General features: G+C 52.6%; 8 protein-coding genes across 8 annotated transcripts; 5 read left to right on the forward strand and 3 right to left on the reverse strand.

Annotated features, from left to right (window-relative positions):
• Window positions 1–4,768: 4,768 nt before the first annotated feature.
• Window positions 4,769–7,497, forward strand: CTRU02_202221 (eukaryotic aspartyl protease family protein; the record flags this gene model as incomplete). Its single annotated transcript, XM_036719628.1, has 4 exons — window positions 4,769–4,860; window positions 4,909–5,036; window positions 5,089–5,442; window positions 5,492–7,497. 4 exons carry the CDS (start codon window positions 4,769–4,771, stop codon window positions 7,495–7,497), a joined length of 2,580 nt encoding a protein of 859 aa, XP_036588330.1.
• Window positions 7,498–8,253: 756 nt separating this feature from the next.
• Window positions 8,254–9,720, reverse strand: CTRU02_202222 (NADPH-dependent diflavin oxidoreductase 1; the record flags this gene model as incomplete). Its single annotated transcript, XM_036719629.1, has 2 exons — window positions 8,254–9,573; window positions 9,607–9,720. The coding sequence occupies 2 exons, from the start codon at window positions 9,718–9,720 to the stop codon at window positions 8,254–8,256; spliced, it is 1,434 nt and encodes a 477-aa protein (XP_036588331.1).
• A 5,075-nt stretch (window positions 9,721–14,795) lies between these two features.
• On the forward strand, window positions 14,796–16,385 carry CTRU02_202223 (rnp domain protein; the record flags this gene model as incomplete). The annotated part of the gene is made up of 4 exons (XM_036719630.1): window positions 14,796–15,010; window positions 15,363–15,651; window positions 15,705–15,944; window positions 15,999–16,385. The coding sequence occupies 4 exons, from the start codon at window positions 14,796–14,798 to the stop codon at window positions 16,383–16,385; spliced, it is 1,131 nt and encodes a 376-aa protein (XP_036588332.1).
• A 1,143-nt stretch (window positions 16,386–17,528) lies between these two features.
• On the forward strand, window positions 17,529–18,809 carry CTRU02_202224 (ADP-ribosylation factor GTPase-activating protein GCS1; the record flags this gene model as incomplete). The annotated part of the gene is made up of 3 exons (XM_070204005.1): window positions 17,529–17,576; window positions 17,648–18,391; window positions 18,486–18,809. The coding sequence occupies 3 exons, from the start codon at window positions 17,529–17,531 to the stop codon at window positions 18,807–18,809; spliced, it is 1,116 nt and encodes a 371-aa protein (XP_070062587.1).
• A 520-nt stretch (window positions 18,810–19,329) lies between these two features.
• On the forward strand, window positions 19,330–20,272 carry CTRU02_202225 (electron transfer flavoprotein domain-containing protein; the record flags this gene model as incomplete). The annotated part of the gene is made up of 3 exons (XM_036719632.1): window positions 19,330–19,380; window positions 19,470–20,112; window positions 20,190–20,272. The coding sequence occupies 3 exons, from the start codon at window positions 19,330–19,332 to the stop codon at window positions 20,270–20,272; spliced, it is 777 nt and encodes a 258-aa protein (XP_036588334.1).
• Window positions 20,273–21,106: 834 nt separating this feature from the next.
• Window positions 21,107–22,094, reverse strand: CTRU02_202226 (carboxyphosphonoenolpyruvate; the record flags this gene model as incomplete). Its single annotated transcript, XM_036719633.1, has 2 exons — window positions 21,107–21,886; window positions 21,942–22,094. The coding sequence occupies 2 exons, from the start codon at window positions 22,092–22,094 to the stop codon at window positions 21,107–21,109; spliced, it is 933 nt and encodes a 310-aa protein (XP_036588335.1).
• Window positions 22,095–23,091: 997 nt separating this feature from the next.
• CTRU02_202227 (major facilitator superfamily transporter) lies at window positions 23,092–24,805 on the forward strand (the record flags this gene model as incomplete). Its single annotated transcript, XM_036719634.1, has 5 exons — window positions 23,092–23,315; window positions 23,373–23,456; window positions 23,516–23,699; window positions 23,758–24,150; window positions 24,209–24,805. The coding sequence occupies 5 exons, from the start codon at window positions 23,092–23,094 to the stop codon at window positions 24,803–24,805; spliced, it is 1,482 nt and encodes a 493-aa protein (XP_036588336.1).
• Window positions 24,430–24,672, reverse strand: CTRU02_202228 (uncharacterized protein; the record flags this gene model as incomplete). The annotated part of the gene is made up of 1 exon (XM_070204006.1): window positions 24,430–24,672. The coding sequence occupies one exon, from the start codon at window positions 24,670–24,672 to the stop codon at window positions 24,430–24,432; it is 243 nt and encodes an 80-aa protein (XP_070062588.1).
• Window positions 24,806–26,031: the final 1,226 nt, after the last annotated feature.

Raw genomic sequence — 26,031 nt, forward strand, 5'->3', positions numbered from 1 at the left:
GTCCACAGGAGCCAGCCGATGACGGGCATTGGCCGTGATTCGGGCACCCGGAAAGAGTGTTGCATCCTGCTTCCATCAATTGTCTCTGTCGCTCTTGTCACCAATCACAGTCCAGAAACATCTCGGTGTCTCAGACAATCGAGCCCCCGTAGAAGGGAGGCTCAGGTGAGGCAGAATTGTTTGTCAGTAGAACTGGTTCTTTGACGACAGATGACATCGACAGGAAGCAACTGGCATTCCTAGAGTTACTTGGCTGTCCATCCATTACGACGAGGACAATCCTACAGCGTCACCGGATTCGAACACTGATCGTCCCCGTGTTGAGTGGCCCTGGCGACGATCTTTCACATTGACCCAAAAACCTGGCCCTAAGTGTGCTTGCGGTCTAAGCGGCGGCTGGAGAGGCGGCTGAGGTTGGAGTGAACGCGTCGTTCTTGGGCGTACTCTCAAGCCATCCGTCTTCCGACATGTCGGGTAGGTATCGACGACAACGGATGGCTCGCTAAGACCACCAATTAACTTCGATCCACATCCACCACTCTACCAAACGTGGTTGCGACAAGTCCTCGTGTGGAGACACTTGTCACCCATTTCGAAGTAACAGAATGTGGAAGTCTAGGCCTTGCAGGCAGTCCTGGTATGCTTGAGAGTATAGGAAGAAAGAATAGATAGAACAATAATTGAATCTATCGCCCAGCCTGGTATCAAGATTTGCAGTGTGCAAAAGTGGTGCAAACGCGCTTCCGCCACCCTTGTCTGGGACGTATTCAGAAATAAAAAAAATAAAAAACCACTCAATTGTTGTTGCAGCACTCCTACGGCGTGTGGGCGTGTACAGCCGACTTGAGGAGATGTGTCTTTGCCGATCGGCCAGCGACCTACTTTACGTTACTAATGGCATCGATTCATACACATTTCTGTCAAATTCATACTATGGAGGAGATCCACGAAGTCAGTACAACGAGCAAGACAGGTTGGCCAACGGGGCAATCCCAAGCCTGTCTGGATGGCACTAGCGCATCTTCTCCGCCGCGGCATTCGCTAAGAGATTAGACGAGCGTTGTTCAAATCTCTCATTGTGACAGATACACATTGTATCCAGCGCGCCGACGGACAAGCGGGAGGGTTCTGTGGCCATTAGGGGGCTGAGAAGCTTTCGCCATTTCCGACTTCAGTACCTTTACTGCGGTGATGGCCGACATCAGGCCATGACTCTAGGATGACCGGCTATTAGACCTGCTGCACTGTGGCCCCTCTCTGGGGAAAGAACGATGCGATTCGACGCGGGGCAGCAACAGTAAATAGTAAGCCGAGACTGTAGATGATTGCCGAGCTCTGGCGTTGCAGCAGGCGTACCAGCAACCTGGCAATCAGCATTCTGACTGCCGATGCCTTAGTGATCACGGGTGTCCGTCCATGCAGACGGTTCCAAGGATACGAGTCAGTCCTGGCCGTGCTGATGGCCTTGTTGAGAGAATACAGAGGCCCTCTTTGATATCCACTACTCGTGCATGATGCCCTTCCAACATATTTCCAGCTTTATCCAGCGACGACGTGAGAATAATGAATTCGTCCGTCTATGGCAATTGCTTGGAGCAGCCGGTGCCGTTACCAAAAAGGTCTAGAGTCTCTGACAGCGGGAGCCAATCAGGAAAGGTTAAACAAGCGAGCAAAGTGCAGAGCCCTCTTCTCCCGAATTCCCCATCTGGTTGATCATATCTCTCCTTAGCGGCGATAGCCTCGCTGGGTTGTGCTTGTTCTTTTGTTCACGATGCGCCTGGCCAGGCTAGTGAGGTGTATCAGATAGATAAAGCTCAGTCAACAGGTCCGAAAACTTTGTTTTGTTGTGCTTTCTTCTTTCGTCTAGCCAACGATAATTCCCTTCGTTATATCTGTAGATCAATACTCAAATCATTCGCGGTCAAGTCCCGAAGAAGCCGGCATTTCAAGGTCTGGACCTGTTGTGGGGTTGTCGACATGAAGGTTCCAGAGCGCGTCCGCGTTCCGGTATATGTTCTGGTTCATGACTCCGCTGCGTTATAGGGGGTTGTTGTTGTTGCTCCCGGTGGAGGCCCATAAGTCACGGTAGCTGTGGTTGCGACCGCATCTTCGTGTTTCTGCCTCTGATTGACGATCCCAAGGGTTTCGCTTGAAAGCTGGCAACCGGAAAAGCCTCGACGGGCGCCGAAACAGCATGTTGAGCGAACTTGGAATAGCGACAGATCCATGGTAATGGACGTATATCTGGCATAGTAGTAAGAAATGGGGCTTGGCCGTGTCGTCCGACTTGTGGGGACGGTGGCAGGGTGGCTGGCGATAAACTGTAAGATGGAGATACAGAGGTCCACAGTCACATTGGGGTCGAGAGCCATCCATTGTTGGGGAATCTGATGTGCATTACTGCTACACTGTGCGGCTATTCTGCATAGACAACAAGAGACGGATAGGACAACGCGGGGACAGACCGCTGCGGTTGGGGGGATGGACTCCAGCTGTATCCGACCTGAGGTATCATCGATTGACACGCAGTGAGGATGAGATTGCCTGAGCTGACTTGCCGACGGAATATGCAGGAGACGGGAGGCAGAGAGGTAGCCCGTCGAATTCTGAGCGGATGGAGAGACAGAATCAACCTCAGAAAGCTCTGCAGCATGTAATGTGGTGCGGTGGCAGATGCGCGTGCTGTATGGACGAATCCCCCATAGGCTGGGGTGTCCGGGCCAGGGTTCCTGACACGGAAAGACAACCCGTCGTGCATCCTGCGCCATTTGCTCCTTCCTCAGAGTTTTGGCCATGTTAGTAGTAGCTTCCTATGTGCAGCCGGGAAAGCAGCTTTGGAAATTTGCTCCTTCCAATCCAATCCCGCTTTTCGTCTCCAATTTTGTATGGGGGACTTTTTTCCCCATCCAAGACGCCTGCTTACGATGTATGTACGCATGCTTGTGTGAGTGCTTTGGATGATTGACGATTCTCCGAATCCGACTTCGAAGTAGACGCGTGGTGTCAACTTTACCACAGCCGCTGCAACATTCAGAAAGTCGTCGCCAGCTGGAATTATTCCACACACCACGTACCTCATTGCCAAAGTCTTCGAGGGTGAAGACTTGCATCTCCTTTCGTCATGAGCCCTGTTTCATGGTATTGGACACTCACTGCTGACCGTATCAGGGACTCTTGTGACTGTCGTCGCCAGCAGAACGGTGTGATTGCCCCATGTTGATTGCTTCGACTCTGCAACTTCAGCTAGATAGCTGGGACAAGGAATAGCCTGCAGAGACATCCCATGACCGGCTATAGTAAACCAAACCGCCGGCATCGATCTTGTTCAGCAAATAGGCTGCCTTACCAAAACGCACTAGATGCCTGAACGGTGCTTGGCTGCAGCTCAAGTACATCGTTTCTGCTGTCTTTCGATCATACTAGTACACTGTGCCACCGCGTCAATTACGTCAGCCAGTTTGGCTTACTTTGTAGAAGCCGATCCACCTATCGTACTGATTGGCGATACTTCACAATTCTATTGCTAGCAAGACGAAAGCCAACCTCCTATCCTTTACATGACCTGCATGTTGCTAGCCGTCATGCCTTTCATCACATTGTTCCCATCGAGGGGCAACGGCAAAGACAAAGGGTTAAGATACATGATGATTGGTCCAAGCATGGCTCGGTTAGCGGACACATGTCTTTGCTACTTGCTCGCGGTTACTGTATGGCACCAGTTGCCGCCATCTTAAAACCTGTAAGTAAGCTGGCCACTTATCAGTTGAGCCTCCCCCTATAGTAACGACCAGAACTCAGGCTCAAAGAGTTACTATCGGCCATTGCGTCGTCCCCTAGCCTTCATTCTTCCTTTGCACTTAGACCGGACACTCGCTGGCATGAGGGCCGTCAAAAGCTTCCCAGAAACCGGCCTACCCGCTTCTCGCGTCTAACTCAAATACCTCCGCCTTTGGGCGGAGGCATCACGCCGTCTCCTCACCCACATTGGTAGAACTGGCGTGATATGCTAAGACATTAACATCTCGACTATCACGGCACCAGCGACAGTAAGCCCCCGTCAAAGCCCATTCTTGTTGTGTCCCGATCTCTTGCCGGGGGGGGGGCAGGCGCATTGTTGTTGATGAGGGAGGGGATGACAACAACCATGCTGTGAAGGGAGGCTTGTCATGCTCCGCCGCACTTGTCCTGATGCAGGTAAAGACACTGTGTGTCGATAAATGGACAGGGATATCTGAGTTGTACCCCGGTCCCCAGCTTTCCCAAGAACGACGGGACCACCAGACCGGTGCTGGACGGGGACCTGGTCCTTGTCTCACACCCCGACGTGCCATTGAGCCATCCGGCTTTCCCTTGCTTGTTGCGGCACAGCCCTTGTCCAGGTTGGCAGGCCGTGGCTCGTCCTTGCTTGGATAACCATGAACGCTATCTTGGGCTGGCAGCCACCCACTCAATTCAATGGCGGAAAGTTAGAATTTGCTGCTGATCATTCAATTGCATTTCTTCTCCCTCCTCCCACCCTCTTCCACTCCTCACGGCACACTACTCCTTTTGACGACTCACTTCAATTTGATCTCGTGGAGCAAGTCATGATCTCGACTTGCATGAGGCGCATTGTGTGGACGGCTTGACGATAACCCCAATTGATGGAAACGGTTTCTCGCGCGGCCCGCCCTTTCCTCGGTACGCCCATGCAGATCACAACGACGCCTTGGTGACTGCGCGCACCTCAAAAGAACAAACCAGTCGGGTTCCACCTCAAGTCGACGACATGCTGTCAATCATCATCGTCGCAACGGTCCTCGCTGGCATCGTTCGCGCACAAAACCCCACTGCCATGGCTCTCACTCCATCGTCTGACTGGTATGTATAAATGATGCGAAGAAGCTATATGACCCTGACACCTTACAGGTACGGCGTCGACGGAAACTGGTCAACGGTTAAGTTTGAAGTCGGCACTCCTAAGCAATCTGTAAACGTCCTTGTGAGCACTTCACTTTCCGAATTCTGGGTCGTTGGTGCTGGCGGTTGTCTTGCAAGTGAGTTGTGTTGTGTCTTCTGCGGCGAAGTTTATGCTAATTCGCGGTCCAGAGGAGCCTCTATGCAACAACGCCCGAGGTAATGTGTTCACCTTCAGCGACTCAAAATCCTGGAATTCTTTGGGTGCATGGCAACTCGGACTTGACTATCTTGGCTATGGCGGCAACGGGGATTATGGTCTAGACACACTCACAACGACCACTTTGGCAGGCAAGGCTATTACTATGGACAACGTCATTACGGCATCGATCAACAGCACTGATTATTACCTTGGCTTCCTTGGTCTCGGTATCACCAAAGGCAGTTTTGGTAATGAGATTGCTGAGTCACCCCTCACACAAGCCGTCAAGAATTACGGATGGATTCCTAGTTACAGCTACGGCTATACGGCTGGCGCTTACTACAGTATGTCAAAATGTCCCACATGAACGCTCTTAATCCTGATTTTCGACAGAGGGCACTTCCGGCACGCCGTGTTCTGTAACACTAGGAGGCTATGACGCCAGCCGATTTGTGATGCACAACAACGAATTTTCTTTGGATCCTAGTGATGGATTGCCTCACGCGCTAGTCCGGGGTATCGAAGTGACGGCGGGTCAGGATCGAGCCGTGCCAGGAGGGTGGGATGCCAGGACTCGCATTTTGTCCAACATGTCTACCTCATTCACAGCCATGATTGACAGCTCAACCCCATACCTTTGGCTGCCTGATACCATCTGCGACCAGTTCGCTGAGGCCTTCAATCTGACCTACAACAGCACCTTCGACCTCTACACTGTCACTAACGAGCAATACGCTGCCTTCAAGGCGGGCTCTTCATCCTTCTCTTTCACCTTCTCATTCAGCAGCCACGACAACAACGACGATTTTGGCCGTCCACTTCAAGTCCCCGGTGTCGTCAACATCACTATCACGGCTGCAGCTTTTGCGCATGTGTTACGCTATCCTTTTAAGAGCGAATCGATCAAATATGGCGATCCGGCCGTGCCGTACTTCCCTCTCCGGCGAGCTTCCAACTTTACAAACACGTTCATCATTGGAAGGACATTTCTTCAAGAAGCATATCTGATCACAAAGTATGACAGTGGCGTCTTTTCTCTTCACCAAGCTGTCTTTCCGGACGACTCACAGATGCACTTAAACGTATCTGACATCAAGCGTCCCGACAACAGCCCTTACCCTCCGCCGCCTTCTCAAGAAGGCTTTCACGGTCTCTCCACGGCCCAAATGGCTGGCATCGCTGCTGGAGCGGTTGCTGCCTGTATTGCCTTGCTGGTTGTTTGGTACTGCCTCCGACGACGGAAGAGTGCAGCATGCGCCGCTACCCGAGCATTAGAGGAGGGTAAAGATACGGCCTCGACAATCATGCCAGAGCCGCCAAGAAGTCCCATTGCAAAGATTTTTTCCAGATTATTGGGCAAGAAGAGGGCGAAGAAAGGCTCACGGCACGAGGCCATGGGCAGCACGTCTCAACCTGTAGAAATAGCCGCCGATGCCAATCATGCAGTATACGAACTGCCAGCCCTTGGCCCCGTCGAACTTAACGGAGATGACAACAAATCGCTTCATGGGCATGCAGAATTCGGTGGTGCGGAGACGCGAAATTTGACCGCATATGATGCAGCGAGAAGGAAGGTGGAAATGCAACTTCGAGGCCCTGTGCCCGCTTACACCCCGCCGGCAAACCCAGCAGACTTCCCATCCCCAGAGAAGTCAATTCCAGACATGAGTCCCATCGCAACATACAGGCCAACTGAATTTGAATCTTTGGCATCGGCATCATCTTTATCTTTGCCAACTTCCCCTATCTCACCAACAGCTTCAACTGTTTGCGACAATTCGTCATCCAATCATGGTTCCATGCCGTCTCCAATGAGCAGTCCGCAGGGTGATTGGACAAATCGCATGTCTGACCTTCCCTCACCACTCACTGATGGGCACACATATCCGTCGCCCACTTTCACTGTCAGCAACTATGGGCACACGATGCCTCGGCCAGTGTCCATGAACAGCGAGGCTTTCGCCCCGAGCCGATCGAGCTCATCAAATACAGCCCCATCTGTTCCTCTGCCGCTCCTACCTGTCTCTCCCAGTCCAACTTACCAGCGAACACCCATCGATCCTTCCAATATAATTTGCGTTGGGCCTTTACAGGGAAACATCTCTCTATCGGAACCGCAGCCAATTGCCCCTCTGTGTCCCCAGGGGCGTGAGGTTCATGTCCCTGACCTATTGGCTGACCGCCGACTTTCAACCGACACTCTGGGAAGCAACTTTACCGAATTTGAAGAGCAGTTGATGGCGCAGCAAGAGTTCTCTAGGCAGGGTAACCTACCGGAAACTCATGTGAGGGGTCACCGCGCAGACCCGAGCGCATCATCGAGTCAGGGCCGACTCGATGGTACCGAATGGATTCATGTTCCTCAGTTGGCTGAGCGACGATACAGCTGGGAGGACTAGTGACGTTAATGCTGTTCTCATTTGATCACAAGTTTTGCACTACAACTTATAATGCTCGGCTATCCTGCGTGAACAGCCTGATATTTTTCTTTCTTTCTTACATTTCATTTGTCATACTAAACAATCATCGCAACAAGCGACGGAGTTGGGGATACCAAAGGTACAGCGGGATTCGCAAGCAGACGATTCGGCGTTAGGAACAACTGCAAAAAAAGGCCTTGAGGCTACAGAGATCTCAAAGAGAATTTTGGAAGGACATGTTATCGGACGAATCCATGATACCAAGGGAATCCCTAAATTGAGGGAAGGCATGGATGGTGATGCCGATATTGCGGATCACACGCGGCAGAGGGCGGTTCATAGGAGAGCAGGTCCGATGCGCATACTGCCGACATGTACAATGTACCAACGATGTCCATAGTCAAACGCCCCCCCAATGGCTTGCGGGCCTTGGAAAATGCAAGAAGTTAAAGACATACTAGTGCAAGACCAATCTTGCGTGCATGCAGTTTGAGTACAACTGGGAGCATGTAAAAACTCTTGTCTATATGGCCTATGTATCTTTATCCCGTGTGGAGTGTATGTATGTAAAAAAAAAATTTAAAAAAAATTTCGTCAAGTCATGAGAGACGTCTAATACCGATCGATGTCTTGTTGAATGCATTTCTGTAACCCAACTTCCCCCAGGGTACCCATTCTCTCTCTCTCTCCCATGAAAATAACCCATGCCTATAGACTGAAGCGGATATGTCGAGTTTACCAAATCTCCTCCCACCAAGTCAATTTTCCAAAGGCGGCCTCGACCGCCGCCTCGTCAGGATAAGTATCCTTGTCCTCGGCCAGGCAGCTCTTGACAGCCTCCTTAACTGCGCGAGACATCTTGAGGCTACCGCCGCAGATAACAAAGATGGCGTTAGAGGCCACCATGGATCTAACCTTTTCGGTCTGCTTGCGAATCACATCCTGGACGTACTCGCGAGGCGTGTCCTTGTCGCGGGAGAAGGCCGTGTAAACCTCAATTTTCCCTGACGGGCCTCCTTCCGCAGCAGCCCGCTGTGTCTCGAGGTCTTCCCACACATGCTTGAAATGGAAATCCGCGTGCCTGCTGCGATTACCGAAGAATATAGCCGTCTCGCCCATCCCCTGGTGCGACAAGCGCTCCTCGACAAAAAGACGAAGGGGCGCTACGCCCGTGCCGGTCGCGACCGCCACCAGCGGTCTACGGGCGTTCATGGGGCCGTGGAGCGATGCGGAGCTGCGGTTCAGCGTTATCCGGAGCGGTGTCCCCATGGGTAGGGACTCGAGATATCGCGAGCAGAGGCCCTGGCGGATCTTGCGGAGGACGGTCTTGTACTTCACCAGCGCCACTAGTAGATCAATGCTGGTTGACGGGCCTTCGTGGCTGACGCTGGCGATGCTGAAGTCCCGCCCGCGCATGATGGGGAACATGTCGAGCACTCTGCTCAGTGGTATCCTGACGGAGGTGAACTCTTCGAGGACTTCAAGGATGGTGCGGCGCGGGCGCGTGGTGTAGTCGTAGAACTCGTCGGTGTACTCGCGCATCGTGAACTCGAGTAGTCGCTCCTTGTGGTATTCGTCGGTGGTGAAGTAGGACATTTCCTTGAGGAAGCTGCGGCGGGGGATACTCGTGATGTCGAGGTTGTGGGTGAGCAGGTCGCGTAAAGTAACTGGACCGTCGACATCTACAAAGAGCCCTCGGGGAAGGTCTGAGGGTAGAGAGAGGGGTGTGTCTGCGACCGACTCCCAGTGCATTAGGTCGATGAGCTTTTGGACATCGAGGGGGAAGTTTTTGGGGTAGATTGTCAAGCTGTCAAAGGGGTTTATCGCGGGTTGGCCGGGGACGGAGAGACGGATTTGGCGGACATCTTGGAAGTGCGTCGAAGGAGTCACGCGGTTGTTTTGTGAGAGGGAGGCCGTCTGGCTGGCGGGGATCGGAAGGAGAGCTTGTGGCGGAGTTTCAGCGACTGTCATCGACTCCGTCTTTTCAACCAGTTCATCAACAGATGGTTCGGAGCTTTGGGGCCGCAGTTTGCTGGCGTGACCGTTGACGTTAATCGAGGGAGTCTGTGTTGTTCCCGATGGCGGAGCCAGTGAGATGCTGTATCTCGGGGGCAAGAGGGCGTCATCCGGGATAGGGGCGAGATCTGATGGGAGGGGGTACAGCTCGAGGAGTTTCTTTCGAAGATCTGCAGCCCAAGGCATATATCTTTCGTCGGCACTAATGGCATTGGTAAGCAACTTTTCTGCGAGAAATAGCTGGTGAGGTAATCCTTAAGGCGAGAGATCGGTTGGTGAAGCAATAGACACTCGTCTGTTTAGCCATTTCTAGTTCATTTTCTTCGAACATAAATATTGACGTCAATCTAGCCATTTGGTAGCGGCTACTCTAGACCGTCCATTTCCATGCATAGACTAAACAGACTTTGGGTGTAGAAACGCACGAAGAGGTTCTATGAAGCACCTTTTCGGTGGAAGATGTCTTCTAACCTCGTGTTGTTAATGAAAAAAAAAAAAAAAAAAAAAAAAAACCGGGGAGTTATAGACATAACGAATGATCCTCGTTAAGGTCCTCAGATTGTGTCTGCTTCATCCAACTTATTCTGACGAAATTATCAAGCCTCGTGATTTGAAATAGACGAATAAGACGAGCAGAGCAGTAAGATATACTGATGTTAGGCAAGTGGTGTAGAATCGGCCGAAACTGACTTAAGACGAAGAACCGTACTTAAGGCTGCCCACGACTAGCAGCTGGCCACTTGGCACAATGGATGCGAGGAAAACGAAAGCATATTAAAAAGAAACAGCAAGCATCTGTCATGATAGAAACATACCCATCAGAGTCTTGTTCATCAGCCTCGCCCCGAGGATAGAACTCCTGAGCTCCTAGCTGCTCGAGCCGTTTGTGGAGCTTCCTAGCAGCCCAGTTGAACCTAGGAGTAAAGACATGTCAGACTTTGTCAAATTCATAACAGCAGGGGTGGTCAGTCAACATTAACACCAAGGCAACATACTTGATGTACATGCTATCGCCAAGCCCAAACGTCGTAAACTTGACGGCGCCGAGACAACCCGGCGGCAGCCTTTTTCTCAAAAGGCTCTTCCAGAAGGTGGTCGAATTGCGGGGCATATCTCCCTGGCCTGTCGTCGAGATGACGAAGACGACCAGCGTGAACTGCAGCAGCATACTCTACGGAAACACTGGTTAACAGGGGTTTGCTTATTGGATTACAAGGACCTGGAACCCATAGGAGTTCAATGGCAAACAAGCCTGCAGAATCGCTGGCCGAGAACTCAGAAAAAGGGCATTGACGTACCAACTGGACTCCGTTCATCTCATCAACTTTGACCTTGAAGTGCAGGCGCTGGGCGTTCCGTCCCAGCTCTTCGGCGATGTCCTGGCTGTTGCCGGTCTCTGAGCCGTAAAGGACCAGCATGGACCGGCCGGGAAGGTCGGCCACATGGGCCGGCTCAGGACCGCTCTCCAAGGTCGCCATTTCTTTTTGCTGGTAAAAAAAAAAAAAAAAAAAAAGAAAAAGCCTCCCCAATTTCTAACTCGATTTTTTAGCACATTCCAATTTGAATGACGAGAGTAATTGCAACAACCAAATCTCCAAGAAAGAGAATGTTGGAAATGTCGCCCTCGATAACCGTTGTGATAAGTGTCTTAGTCGTGGATGCCGTGACTCTTAGTAAATGCAACTCCAGGATTCGTTAGTGCGCAGGTTTCGGAGATGTTTTTCTTCGCCCCTCCAGCGGCATCGGAGCTACGAACCCTCGGGCTGGCTAGGCACAGCATGTAGTGCGGGGAGGATCACGTGCCTAACCCATTACAAGTTGACCAAGACATTACGCTAAACAGCAATATGGAGAGCGAAAAAAAGGAATATTCACAAAGTCGATTCAGTTTTGTCGCCCTGAGTAAACATGTCATCCAGGTAGAGTGTTTGTGGTTTGAACACTTCAGGGTGATTGTGAAGATCTTTCAGCCACAGCATGGGTATTTCCCCGAGATCCGTGCCAGAGGCGTATGCGCCACATGTCCCCAACGAGGAACAACCAAAGCAGAGAGAGGCACTGGGCTAAGTGCCGGGACATAATCGCTAATCCTCTTGGGAATAGAGCGCCAACAGGTGGGTTGTGGCCCCCCAAGATACGGCGGCTCTGGGCCTTGCATGTGAGGTAACGGCTGGGCGGGCCACCGCGGGCACGGGAGGGCGACGCCAGTATCACCCTTGAGGCAAGGCGAGCGGACAGCGCCCCATTCTGATGATGGCCCTGTGGGGAAAACCCAAGGCGATTAGTGATGGACCCAATAGCCAGCTAAAGGTAAGGCGAGGCAAGTCAGGAAAAGCTTCCCGACTCAGGCGGCCGCCTCATCATCAGTCCCAAACTACTGTTGTCACATCCCTCCAACGTCAATATTGCCTCGATAAAACTGCGAGTCTATCGCAGCTCAAAAATACCTTTTTCCGCAGCCACAATAATAGGAAATTGCTTGTGGATCGAAGCCATGATAAAACTCCCCTATCGACTCGTATTAGATCTATTGCTTTCAGATATTGAATGTCGGATATGATAATGCCAAAATAATTAGAGAAGCCGGATGAGTCGAAAATTCTGCCCTCATCCTTATTTCCCGTGCTGGTTCCCCCTGCGTGGCACCGTTGAGACCCCTGGAGTCTTAGCGCAAGATACCAGGGCAACCTCCCCAAAATCTTAATGCGCTCCGCGAAATCCAGTGGGCCATGGGAAATTTGGCCTCTCTGGTCCAATTTCGGACACAAAAGCAGCTCTCCGCGGTCCCATGGATACGGGAATGCGATGTCGACTGGGGGCGGGACACGGGTCCCTAATTGGCATCCGCCCGAGCCAATTCTAAAGACGGCCAGACCAGCGGTCAAGGTGTGTGAGTGCGCACAATTGAGCCAGCCTCACCAAACTCCTGGCTAGACAACGCGCTGTCAATATTTAGGTCACACTTGAACGTGGTATCTGCCTCAGCCTCGCTGCAGTACCCTGTAAAATCGTTTGTGTTTTGTTTTTCTTCCATCTTAATTTAGAGGCTACTCAAGAGGGCAAGCAGCCGCTTCTAGAGACCAGACCCTGCCGTTAGTTGTCCTACGTTAGCGTAGCTGAGGCTGGTGGTTAAGACAGGGTTGGACATAGAGCAAGGCAACTCAATCGGTCGACGTAGTGTGCCAGTCGTCTGGAGGTGGACCCATGTGTTTAAATTTCCGGCGCATGTCTCGTGAACCAACAGCATCGAGGTGGCGATTTGGGGTTCAAAGTTGACGGGTAACCATCAGACCATGTGCATATTGCCTGGATGGTACCCTGCGTACTCAAGGTGTATACTCAGATTGGATATCTCGCGGAATATGGGAAAATTCCGAGTTGCTTCTTCGACAACTGGGCTAGACTCCTTGGAAAGTTTTGCCGAACAGATGATCTGGGTCAGCTTTGGGGGAAAAGCTTGCCTTCCACAGGGCAAGCGGACTTCTCCTAGGCGTGTAGAGGCTCAGAGCTGGTCGGCCCCGATAATGTGTAACTAACTCATTGGCGACTTTCTTCAAGGCAGCCGGCTGGCCACTATGGCTAAACCGAAGGAAAGAGAAAGGGAGAGAATGGCATTGCGACATGGCTCTCCACAAGAAGGCGGGCCCTGAAGCAACTACGTGCTGCAACTCTTGCCGAAGTTAACGCTGCGGTATCCAATCGGGATTTGTAACCGCAGCAAGCAGATCTTACCCGCAAAGCAGGCGAACCGCACCAGTAGGTTATTTGCTTGTTCAAAATGAAAACAAAGTCGGTAGACAGAGCTTCTGGTGGTGCCCGGACAAGATCTGGGCTTGCGCACCAGCATCCGCAACCTCCGCGAAGAGAGACCGTAGGTGCCGAGATCTGTGTCACATTTCGGCTCACAGTGGCTCCACGAACACGCACATCAGCAGGTGGACACTGGATCAGGGCTGCCTTGGCTGGGATCCCATCGCAACGATTTTGCGGGGGAAGAGTCATTTCATTCGCCTGATAGGCCAATGTTATTGTCACCGCTTGGGCAGATCAGACAGCATTCCAATCGGGTGAATTGCGTGTTTTTTGTTGATAGTTTGGTGTCTTGTTTTCTTTTATCAGCCGGTAGGAGCGACCAGGAATTTTTGCAGGGTGATAAGGCCATCACACACAAAACGCAAACACATGGAAACGGCAAAAGAAAACGCAAAGAAGGTGCAGCACCGCATTCTCTGTGCATGGGTGGTGTCGGTCAGGCATGGTGAAGCCCGTGCCCTGTGGCTGCCCAGCTAAGTACCTGCCATGTCTAACACTATCGCGTGGATCCTTCCTCAATGACATTTCATCACTCACCTCCTCTTGGTACGTACCGGTCTGGGTCGACGCCGACCGCTTTTCGTCCCAAAGTGGTCGCAACTGTCTTTTGCAAGCTGGGGATTTCATCAGCAGGTGCCACAGGTGTCTAGCGGCTGCAATAGCCTCAGCTGTCAACCTAATCATCTCAAGTCTATATTAGTGCAGATGTTAGATGCATAGGGCAGTCCTAGAGGGGGAAAAACCAAACTGTAAAGAAAAAGAAAACAACGAAAGCGTGTATTAGAGACCTCAACATATCATCATTCCGTTGGTAAATATAGGGTAATCACGACAGATCATTCCAACTATTCCGTCATTCGGTGAGGAAGCTGCCTGGCTGGCCGTCATTTCCATTCGTGCTTCGAACCTTCTCCCCCTTCTCACCCCTGTCCGGCTGCTGCAGACACAATAGGCAAGTACCCACCCGCACCCTCGTCCGCCCGCACCGCCACAGCAGCCCATTCGATACGCTGTTGCCATCCCATGGTCTTCCAGACGTGGGCCGCACCTGCTGTTCGGTGGGTTTGCGCCTCGCTTACCCTCGTCCCTTGTTCCCCCCTGCTCACCAGAAAAAAAAATATTTGTATTTCAGGTCGCGGCTTGACCTCCCTTCCTCTCTCCTTTCCTCCACATCACAACATCAAGAACCTGTGTCACCGCGCAACGCAACGTCGTCTGTCAACCTCTCTCAAGCTTTCTAGGGCACCAAGCTACCCTGAGAAAATTCCCCCCTCATTGTTTCAGAGTTCAACTTCACCGAACTTCCAATTCATCAAGCCTATCGAACACGAGTTCCTGTCACCGGATCTTAAGTTCGTCCGCACGTCATCTGTTATCTCGCACCTCATCCTGCACGCAGCCTACAATCCACCTCAAACCTATTCTTCATTCAGCCAAACACCGCCAAAATGTCTGCTGTCGTCGAGAAGGTTTCCGAAGCCGTCAATGACGTTACCAACGCTCTGAGCAATGCCTCTATCACCGACAAGGCCGCCGATAAGCCTGCCGCCAACAACGATGCCGTCCTCGCCAGCGCTGCTGAGGGACGTCGCCTGTACATCGGCAACCTGGCCTACGCGACAACTGAGGGGGAGTTGAAGGAGTTCTTCAAGGGTTACCTTGTGTAAGTCGACGGTGTTCTTTGTTGTTACTCACCTGTGTCGTCATGGCCCCTGTAAGCCCGCTGGAGCTTCGAGTCCAGGCGCACCTACACCCCCTCCCCCAAGCTACAATCACTACACATGCTCCAGAGCACTGCATCACATCCAGGCACATCGTTGCCCACCTGCATGGCTTCCAGTATCATGCTACATCGTTTTAGACTCTGCATAGCCTTGTAGATGTCGCCCTATCCTCCAGACCGCCTCTCCCCATGTGTCACGATGTTGCCCCGTGGCCTCTCCCTCATCAGCCCCGCAAAATCCCACCCACTTGCGTCACGCGTGCCAGCTCATACTGACCCGCCTTTTTCACAGCGAGTCCGTCTCCATTCCCAAGAACCCTCGCACCGACCGACCTGTTGGCTACGCCTTCGTCGACCTCTCTACCCCCACTGAGGCCGAGCGCGCCATCTCTGAGCTTTCCGGCAAGGAGATTCTGGAGCGTAAGGTTTCTGTTCAGCTTGCTCGCAAGCCTGAGCCTGCTGGAGAGAAGGCGGAGGGTGCCAACGGTGAGGGCGCTGGTGAGGGTACCCGCCGCCGACCATCTGGCCGTGGCCGTGGCCGTGGCCGTGGCCGCGGTGGTCGTGGCGCCCGTGGTGGCCGCGTGAGTCACATCGATAACCCAAGCTGCCCAATAGCATAACTGACGTTGCATAGGAGGAGGGTGCCGAGGGTGCTGCCGCCCCTGCCGAGGCTGCCGCTGATGTCCCGCCTACCTCTGAGGTTCTGCCTTTGACCGACGCCACCAACAAGAACACTGACGCCGGAAAGACCGAGAAGCCCGCTCAGAACCGTGCTCCCCGTGAGCGCCGTGAGCGTGGCCCCCCCGCTGATGGCATTGCTTCCAAGACCAAGGTCATGGTCGCCAACCTCCCTTACGACCTGACCGAGGAGAAGGTTAGTCCTGCTGTCGCTCACAGACTGTGTGACATTTGCTGACACATTCCATAGCTCAAGGAGCTCTTCGCCGCGTACGAGCCTTCCTCTGCGAAGATCGCTCTGCGCCCCATTCCCCGCTTCATGATCAAGAAGCTCCAGGCTCGTGGCGAGGCCCGCAAGGGTCGCGGCTTTGGCTTCGTCACCCTGGCCTCTGAGGAGCTTCAGCAGAAGGCCGTCGCCGAGATGAACGGCAAGGAGATTGAGGGTCGTGAGATCGCTGTTAAGGTTGCTATTGACAGCCCCGACAAGACTGACGAGGAGGCCAATGCCCCCAAGGAGGAGACCAAGGCCAACGGCACCTCGGAGGCTGCCACTGAGGCCCCTGCCGCTTCTACTCCCGCTGCCGCTGCCGCTGTTGCGACTGCCACCCCCGCTGCCCCCGCTACCACCACCGCCTAAATATAGGCAAACCAACCAACCCAGCCCCGGTATATTGTCTCTGAGCTAGCCTTTAGGGACGTTGCCTTTACGAGCTTCATGATGCGGTATCCGTTACGACGATTTCCTCTTTTTGGAAGTGCCCCTCACATAGGTGGACACTACATCTACGTCTGCTTTCTCCAGACTCGTTCTCGGTAGATAGGCCAGACAAAGATGTGCAGCGCTGCCATCATTCCTAAATTAATACACATGATCTTACCGACCACCTCTCCTGTATTTGTTACCTTACCTCCATTTTCTCCGTCACCCTGTGCTGGGTTGTACATTAGCTTTAGCTCGAGGCGGTTTGGAAGGAAGAGGGAAAAGTTCGGCGCAAAACGAATAAAATCGGGTAGCTTTTTGCAGTTAAATGACGATTGGTGCCAAAACTAATGCAAGTGATTATGAAGACATGGATTGCCCACAGTGAGAGAAAGAAAAAAGAAAAAGAAGATTATTCTATAGTTAGTCGTAGTTCGCGTCCGTCTGAACATCTGGAGAGAGCCGTCTCCGCATGTTTGGATTGTGCGGATACCTTACCTCGTGCTTGGCCTGCTGAGTGGGAATCAGTATCGGTTTCAGTGGCGCATGTCTACGTTTCGAGTGCTGCCATTGGTAGCGCTAGAAGGGCCCAAAAGCCAAGTGTCCCAGACGGCAGTCTGGACCTTTTTTGTGTGCCTTCGAGTCTCCAGCAGAAACCCATGAAAATACCCAGCCCCTGTTCAGTAGCCATACATGGCGAGTCTGCAGTGTGCTTTTTTTTCTTCTTTTTTTTCTGACCCTGCCAGACACACGCCACAAAACACGGTAGCTAATGATACCCTCGTTTTGCTGCGAGGTTCTATGTGTGTGCGTTGAAAGGTGAGCGAGTAGATGATTGAGGCTCCGGTGGCATGTGCCCCTGGCTTAGTAGGTCTCTGACGCTAAACTAACAACAGGGCCAGCTTCTTACGTCCGCCCAGACATCTGTCCCCTGGTCCACGGCAAACCACCCCTTATCGGCATCCAACATAAGGAGCCCCTCCACAATTCCTCACTGCGACAACCTCGAACATACCTCAACTCGCACGGCTTGGCCGTCACATTCCGTTCATTAAGCTACAACACTGAACCCTTCCCACGATGGCTTCCAAGGCCATGTGGGAGGTTGATCCCGAGACGCGAGCCAAGGTAAATACTTTCCCAACGCTATTTGCCGCATTGCAACTTTGCGGCTCCTCGCTGACTATGCCACCCTTCAGTTGGCCGCGATCCAGAAAGAGGCTAAGAATAACGTCTGCTGCGACTGCAACGCACCATCCCCGCAATGGGCTTCCCCCAAGTTTGGTATTTTTATCTGCCTGTCATGCGCCGGTGTGCACCGAGGCCTCGGTGTGCACATTTCATTCGTACGCAGTATTTCCATGGACGCTTTTAAGCAGGTTGAGATCGAGCGGATGCGCCTCGGCGGCAACGAGAACTGGCGCAATTTCTTCGAGCAGCACGAGGACACCAAGATGAGGGGCATTTCTTGGGACGACGCGACCATTGCCGAGCGATACAGTGGAGAAGTAGGTGAGGAGTGGAAAGACAGGCTCACGGCCAAGGTCGAGGGCAAAGAGTACGTGCCTGGTGAAAAGAAGGCCGCGCCCGCACCCGCTGCGGCTCCGAAGCCAGTCAGTAAAACCGCTACGCCGCTGAGCGGCACCAACAGCCGATCTGCCAGCCCTGGCAGGAAGGTCAAGGTCGACGACAAGTACTTCTCCAAACTTGGCGCTGAGAACGCTTCGAGGCCGGACGACTTGCCGCCCAGTCAAGGAGGCAAATACGGAGGCTTCGGTAACATGCCCACATCTGAGAAGAAGGACGGCGGCATGCCCACTGTCGACGACCTGCAAAAGGATCCTATGGCAGCCCTTACTAAAGGCTTCGGCTGGTTCACCAGTACCGTCTCTAAGACGGCCAAAACGGTCAATGATGGCTACATTCAGCCCACAGCGAAACAGGTGGGTGACCCTTCTACTTCTACTACTTCTAAAATTCCGTCTCCCCCCGCACCAGCCCGGACGAAGAGGTCAGGACTAATTCGTCGTCCCACAGCTGGCTGAATCCGATTTTGCGAAGCACGCACAGGTGGCTGCTGGCCAGGTTGGCCGCGCCGCGCAGCAGGGAGCTCGTAATGCCCAGGACGGCTTCAACAGGTTCGTCGAGGGACCAAGCGGCAACGGTGGTCACGGAACAAGACAGGCACCTCTGGACGAGAGCAAGAAGGACTTTTGGGACAGCTTTTCCAACCTGGCAGACCAAAGACAGCAAAACAGCGGCAGCTCGATCGGCACGTCTGCTATGGGCAAGGGGAACAAGCCCGGTGGAGCTGCGGCGCCTGCGGCGCAGAAGGATAAGGATGGGTGGGACGACTGGTGAAGTGGTAGTGTTTGCATTCTGGGACGGTGACGTGTTGGATAAGCGGTTGTTGAGCTTTGGCAGGCCTGCACGTCGTAGAATATCATTTATTTAGTTGCAATATCATTTGTTTGGAAACAGGACTGACGAGTGATTTCTTTTCCCTTCGCACACGTACGTGCATTTCAGATTTGACAAGCCAACTCTGTAGCGTGGAAATGCTTCTGACAATTGGATTTGGACAGAACAAAGCGTCTCTAATAGCCGAGTAATATCTGGGAACACCGGCACAACGTCCATGTGGGAATTTTGCTGTAACAAGTCGGCGTCTCTCCTTTGAGTGGCCGAAAAGGGTTAGGTGGGGCGGTGACCCGAGGTTAGCCGGTATCGCTGAACTGCGGTTCCGTTTTCCCCAGTGACGACACGGCACAGGCAACTTTGAACCTGAGCTCCAATTCCCGTTCTCTATCCCACCCCACCCCCCGACCGCCACAGCATCAACTCTCCCGGGCCATTGAACAAGCCAGAAGAGAGCTCAAAAATGTCCGCACTCAGAATTCTCGTGCCCGTCAAGAGGGTCATTGACTATGCTGTGAGTTTCAGCTAGCCCGCTTCATTGACGCTGGAATTGGCTTGTGATCGAGAGGCAGCAGAGCTGACTTTGGATTCCGACGAAACTAGGTCAAGCCCCGAGTCAACAAGGCCCAGACGGGCGTCGAAACTGCCGGCGTCAAGCACTCAATGAATCCCTTCGACGAGCTCTCGGTCGAAGAGTCGGTCCGAATCCGCGAGAAGAAGCGCGCCCCCGGCGGCGTCGAGGACATCACCGTCATCTCCGCAGGCCCCCCCAAGGCCGTTGACGTGCTCCGAACGGCCATGGCTATGGGAGCCGACCGCGCGATTCATGTTGAGACCAAGGAAGGTGACGACCTCGAGCCGCTGTCGGTTGCGAAGCTGTTGCGCAAGGCGGCCGAGGAGCACAAGTCCAACCTTGTTATTCTGGGCAAGCAGAGCATTGACGACGATGCGAACCAGACAGGCCAGATGCTGGCTGGCCTTCTGGGCTGGTCACAGGCGACGCAGGCCAGCGAGGTCAAGTTTGAGGACGCAGACACCGTCAGCGTCACCCGCGAAGTGGACGGCGGTGTTGAGACTGTCAAGGCGAAGCTGCCGCTTGTCATCACCACCGATTTGAGATTGAACGAGCCCAGATACGCAAGCTTGCCGAATATTATGAAGGCTAAGAAGAAGCCTCTTGAGAAGAAGAAGCTGGCAGACTACGGTATCGGTGTTGAGAAGAGGTTGAAGGTTTTGAAGGTTACTGGTGAGTATCTCCTGACCTCGGGTCTTCTTGTCCGATCATCATACCATCAGAGTCGAGATACTAATGATGTTGTGCAGAGCCTCCCCAGCGACAGGGTGGTGGCAAGGTTGAGGATGTCGACGGGCTCGTTGCAAAGCTCAAGGAGCTTGGCGCCCTGTAAAGGGTGTGACTTAATAGCCTATTACTGTAACAAAGACTTTTTGGCAATAGACATGTTTGAAACCATGCTTCCTTGTCACTCAGCTGTGATATCAGGTTTCTCAGATGTACTGACACTGACGGGCTTAGGGCAAAGCACTGAACACGCGAGGTCGGCATCATGTTTGAGGCGGCTTGATAGACTGGTCGCTGTGCAGAATAATTAGACATTGCGCTTTCGTTAGTGGTGCCGACTGTCAATTCAACAGATATTGTTTCTTGACGGTTCATATGAGCAAAGCGTTACAGGCTGGGTGTTTGCGAGACCATTTATCATCATTGCCGTGGTTGGTGTTGGCCGCCTCGAACTGCTGGCACCGATGCTATATGTTGAGGTCCACAATAAGCTTATTGATGCGTCAAAATGCTCGGCAAGAGGCGTGCCTAGAGCATCGACCCCAGGCCACATTGATCATCTCATAAATCACTCTGATTGTTGGCGACCTCCCAGCACCTGCTCTGAAGAAGGCTCAGAAGCTCGAGTCAGGATTGAAGTTTGAGCCAGACATAGACTTATGACATTCTCCGTCTGTTACTGGAAATAACGAATTAATTTTGTACCTTAATCGCCGTATATACTGGGATTGCATATTTGTACCGAGTACAGTTGCTCTGCAAACGAGTCGGCCGAGTAAGTTGAAGGCAATTGATACCATGTTTGATTATAAGCAACTTTCATTCATCATTAATGGAAACCCAGTCATCACTGGTTCTCTCGGCATTTGGCTCCAGTGCATTGGATGCACGACCCATCTTGTCACTACCAATGTCTATTGTTGACCCAGAGAACGAGACTCTAGTCGGTCGCGTCCTTAACTTGGCTGTACGCTTTACCTCCAGCGGCAGCATCAAAATCCATCGCCTCCGTTAACCCAACAATGGAAAACAGTTTCCGGGGTGTAAAGTCAGGCTTCGTCCCAACCTCGCCCGTCTCCTTCAACCTGACCAAAGAGTCTCGAATGGCCTCATACGCCGGGGCGATTGCCGCGAACGGCACAATCATCATTCTGTACCCAATATCCTTGGCCTGTGCTGCAGTCCACGAAGGCGTGGAAGCGTGCTCAACCATGTTCAACAATACGGGCGTCGGCGACAGCGCCTTACACGCTTCCCTCGCCTGCTCTTCGCTCCTCACGCCCTCAAGGAACGCAACATCGGCACCAGCAGCGACCGCAGCCTTCAGTCTCGCCATCGCCTCGTCGAATCCATGTGTCTGTAACGCGTCCGTCCGCGCGATTACGACAATGTCGGAGCCAATTCTCTCGCGTGCCAGCTTCGCAGCTTTGATACGCGAAGCAAACACGTCGACGTCGACAACTTCCTTACCCGTAAGATGACCGCATCGTTTGGTTTGCACTTGATCCTCGATGTGGAGCCCTGCAACGCCGGACTGCGCGTACTGCGTGACTGTGCGAGCGACCTGGTTCGGGCCTCCGTAGCCCGCATCCGCATCAGCGACGAGGGGCACCGAAGTGTCCAGGTTGACCAGCATCTCGGCATGCGAGCGCATGTCGTTGAGGGTCGCGTAGCCGAGATCGGGAAGACCAAGCCTTGAGGCGGACGTACCCGCACCCGTCTGCGTAGTATCAGCACGAAGATCATCGGGGTCCAGTGACGGATTTCTGACGTACCATGTACAAGCCATCGAAGCCGACCTCCAGCGCTATCCGTGCGCTGAAGCCATCATAGACTCCCGGGAGGAGAATCAAGTCGTCTGTTTCCTCAAGGCGGCGACGTAGGCGCGTTGCGGCGGAGATTGGGGCTGATTTGTTGTCCGACGACATTGTAGAGTTAAGACGCTTATGCGATTGTGCTTCGATAATGAGCTATAACGTGATGTATCGTTAAAAGTGACGGTTTTTCCCTCTGTCCGCTGTCCGTTCAAGTTCGAACGAAGTGATTCGATTTGAGGTCCGCGGATGCCGCCAAGATCAGTCCTATTTATACTGATTTACAACCTTCATGACGCAAGCTATGTATAGTTCTTATCCACCGGGTGGACTCTTTTTTTTTCCCTCCCTCTTTCGGGGTCCCTTCGGGAATGTCGGAGAGGCGGGCTGGAGTAGTGTAGTCTATTCCCACTTGCCACGCATGAGCCTCATGTGGTTTTAGTGTGAAAAACTGAAGTGAGGCGACCGTTATTCCCGTCTTGTTCGCCTTGGGCTGCAGTTAGACGGGGAGTGGCTTCCGCGGATAGTCATCGGGTCGAGTCAAGGTGCCCACCGTCCGATGACATATCCACATACTTTGAGATGATGAGCGAGAGCCCGAGCTTCTTTTGTCAGAAACACCCTTTTGAGGGGTCGTCCCGCACTGTCGCTCTGCAGATTCGGTATCAAGGCTGGAGGGCAAGGGCACAACGACGCTTTAGGCTATAGACTTTGAGGCTGGAACACAATGCATGTCACCGGCAATACGCTTAGCGCACCCAATTCAAACCCAACTGTAATGGATAACCCGGCACATTTGTATACGCCAGGCTCGTAGTCGGGGACTCGCTTTCGGCTTGTCTTTGTGCCTTTGCTCTTGATTTCTTATTTGTTTTAAAGTTGGAAGAGGGATGGGGTATATATCCCTCGAAACAAACGATGTGTTCATTGTCGAGGGTTAAGGGTATTTTTCTTGACTCGACGTCTGGGCTTAATGAGATGTGTCTCGGGATACAGAGGACTCAAATATCAGCTGTCCAGTTCAACTTTGTTCCATCTACACTTACATTCCTCCCATCAGGAGGTCGGGCGCTCTTTGTCTATACGATACTTTTGGACACCGGCTTTTATCATGGGCAATTTTACCTTCGCCAGCAAAGATGCCTCAGTTGAGACCGTCGGAAGTGGCCCCTTGGCCGAGCAGCTGCGGTCAAGCAGCACGCCGGGCGAGATAGCAATGGCACAACCCGAATGGCGCGCCGCTGAAAAGAGGCTTGTGAGAAAACTGGACATGTCACTATTACCTATAGTCTGGACTCTCTACATGTTCAACTACCTCGACAGGAATAATTTGGCGTGGGTTATCTGACGAACCTTGCGGTTTAGTGGCCGAGACTGACAGACAGAGAATAGACAGGCGAAGCTGAACGGGTTTGAAAAGGATCTAGGCCTCGTGGGGAACCAGTTCAATACGGCGGTTTCGATCTTCAACGTCGGGTTCGTGGCGGAATGCCTTTTTGGTGATTTCCTGGTGCCATCACTGATATGAAATGCAGGTATATGACTGCACAGTTACCGTCGAACATGCTCATCACCCGCGTTCGGCCGAGCATATATATCCCGTGCTGCGTGATACTATGGTCGTGCGTGTCTGCTTCAACAGCGGCAGCCAAGAACTTTTCCAGTCTCGTCGTCATCAGAGTCATGTTGGGGATCGTAGAGGCTCCTTTCTTCCCAGGTGTAAGTCAACCGCGTATCTCTGCAGTAACTTCGATTGACACGGGACCTCTGTTCCCAGGTTTTTTACGTCCTCTCGTGCTGGTACACCCAAAAAGAACTCGCTCTCCGCACAGCGACCTTGTTCTCAGGCATGCTCATCGCGACCTCTTTCGCAGGCCTAATCGCTGCGGCTGTTTTCTCGCACCTGGACGGCGTCCGAGGGCTGGCGGGGTGGCAGTGGCTCTTCATCATCGAAGGTGCAGGGAGCTTTGCCTCAGCCTTTGCGGCGCTCGCATTTCTGCCGGATTATATTGGCTCTAGGACAGGGGTCTGCTCATGGCTTATGACTGAACGGGAACTGCAAGTCGCAGAGCAGAGGATGGAGGCGGATCGTGTGTCGGTGCCGAAAGAGAAAGCAACTGTGTGGCATGGGCTTCGGCTTGCAGTTAAAGATATACGAACATGGCTTTTCGTAAGTGGTTTCCCAATGGAAAAACCTTGGGTGATATGCTGACGACAACGGCGGTTAGGTCTGTCTCAACGCGTTCTTTCTGTCGTGCCACGGCCTAAGTAGCTTCTTCCCCACGATAGTGAAGGGTTTAGAGCTGGGCTCGAACACAATCACGCTCGTCCTCACTGCACCGCCGTACCTCCTGGCTGCGGTGGTGGCCTTGTGTGTCGCTGTGTCCAGCGACCGCCGCGGCGACCGCGGACTGCACATCGCGGGTACCCTATGCGTGGCAATGACCGGTTACATTATAGCCGCGGCCACGGTGAACAGGCCGGTGCGGTACTTTGCGAGTTTCCTGTTCATCCCTGGGGCATACGCGCCGACGGCATTAATCTTCAGCTGGGCTGCGAGCGCACTCAATGAAACGCCGGAAAAGAGGGCGGCAGCGACGGCGATCGTATGCTTGCTGGCGCAGCTGGGAAATGTTTGGGGGCCGTATTTCTTCAGGCCCCAGGATAGTCCGCGATATCTTCTTGCATTCATACTGATGTTGATGTTTTCGGTGTTGACTATCGGCATGACATTTTTGATGAGGTTTATACTGGGAAGAGCGAACAAAAGGCTCCTTGCCGAGACTGATGGAACGGGAAAGATGCCTAGGCTGTATATTCTGTAAAATAAATAAATAAATAAAAAATACGATTTGTGCTTTGCTAGAAAAGGTGGAAACGGGCGTGTTAAACGCAGACGTGGATGACGGAATGGTGAACGATGGCGCTGCGAATATCATATAATGAGCTTCAAGAAAGGGGTTCATACAGCGACATTCTCGGTGAGCGAGAACAACACTTCGTTGCACTGTGCTCTGGATGGAGTGAAATGGGTATGGGTTTTCCTTGAACAGTAATGACATTAATACCTTCGCATGCGCACTGATGATGATTGTAAGTACATCAAATGTGTTACCACTTGAATGACTAGTAAGACTAACCTAATCCGACTGCCCCTGTTAGTCCTGACTTAGACTAAGTAGTGGTGATTTTTACCCCTACATAGTAATCTTTAGTGAACGATCGATCCGTATAAACCCAATTGCACTTGGAGTTTGAATCCTGATCGACTCTCGATTGCGCGGCTGAGATGATGACCTGCATACAAGATTGGCACCGAAACTAAATCACGAAATCTTGGTGGGAATGTAAGGAATCAACCGTCTTTGTAAAGCAAACGAGTCAAGGCAGTGGTTGGCGTAGAGGGGGAAATCCCAAGACCCAACTACCAGAGAAGGTGTGGAAGACCTGGGCCACAAGCTCTAATCAGGAGTTTGACTTATCGGGCAATGAGGGTGCACATCTGAACATGCGATGCTCGACTCCTTTCCTTGTGCGATCTAGGTGTTTGACTCAGTGTAAGGTTGATGCACGTTGCATAGTAATGCAGAAAAGGATTTTTGACTGCCTTCTTGGCACACTACGCAGGGCCTGCTCGACACGACAAGTGCCCACGTGATCGTTCAGAATCAAGAAAAAACGAAACTCAGGTGGTATTGTATTTAGTCTGCGAACTTTCTTACGGACGGAGGAATCAACACGAAGGGAAACGGCGAAGAAGATAAACACCGCAAACAACCTCCGCTGAAGCATACATAGTACAACCATTGCTTGGATTGCACGCTTGTAGCTTGCCAGTTACACTGTCGAGGAAAAAGACAGATAGCCAAAGGTCGATCCGGGGTTCCCGAGGAGATGGTGTTGCCAGGGTCTCTTTCATGACCAGGAGACCGACTCGAGTCGGTGAAGAGTTCAAAGGAATCATTTGCTGGACCTTCTAGCAGGCCAGGGAGAGCCCGACAGGCTGTAAGCGGAGGGCGTCTCCTTTCTGCCCCGTTTGCTCCGGTCAAGG

This window comes from Colletotrichum truncatum (genome assembly GCF_014235925.2).
Source record: "Colletotrichum truncatum strain CMES1059 chromosome Unknown Contig_0001, whole genome shotgun sequence".
NCBI lineage: Eukaryota > Fungi > Ascomycota > Sordariomycetes > Glomerellales > Glomerellaceae > Colletotrichum > Colletotrichum truncatum.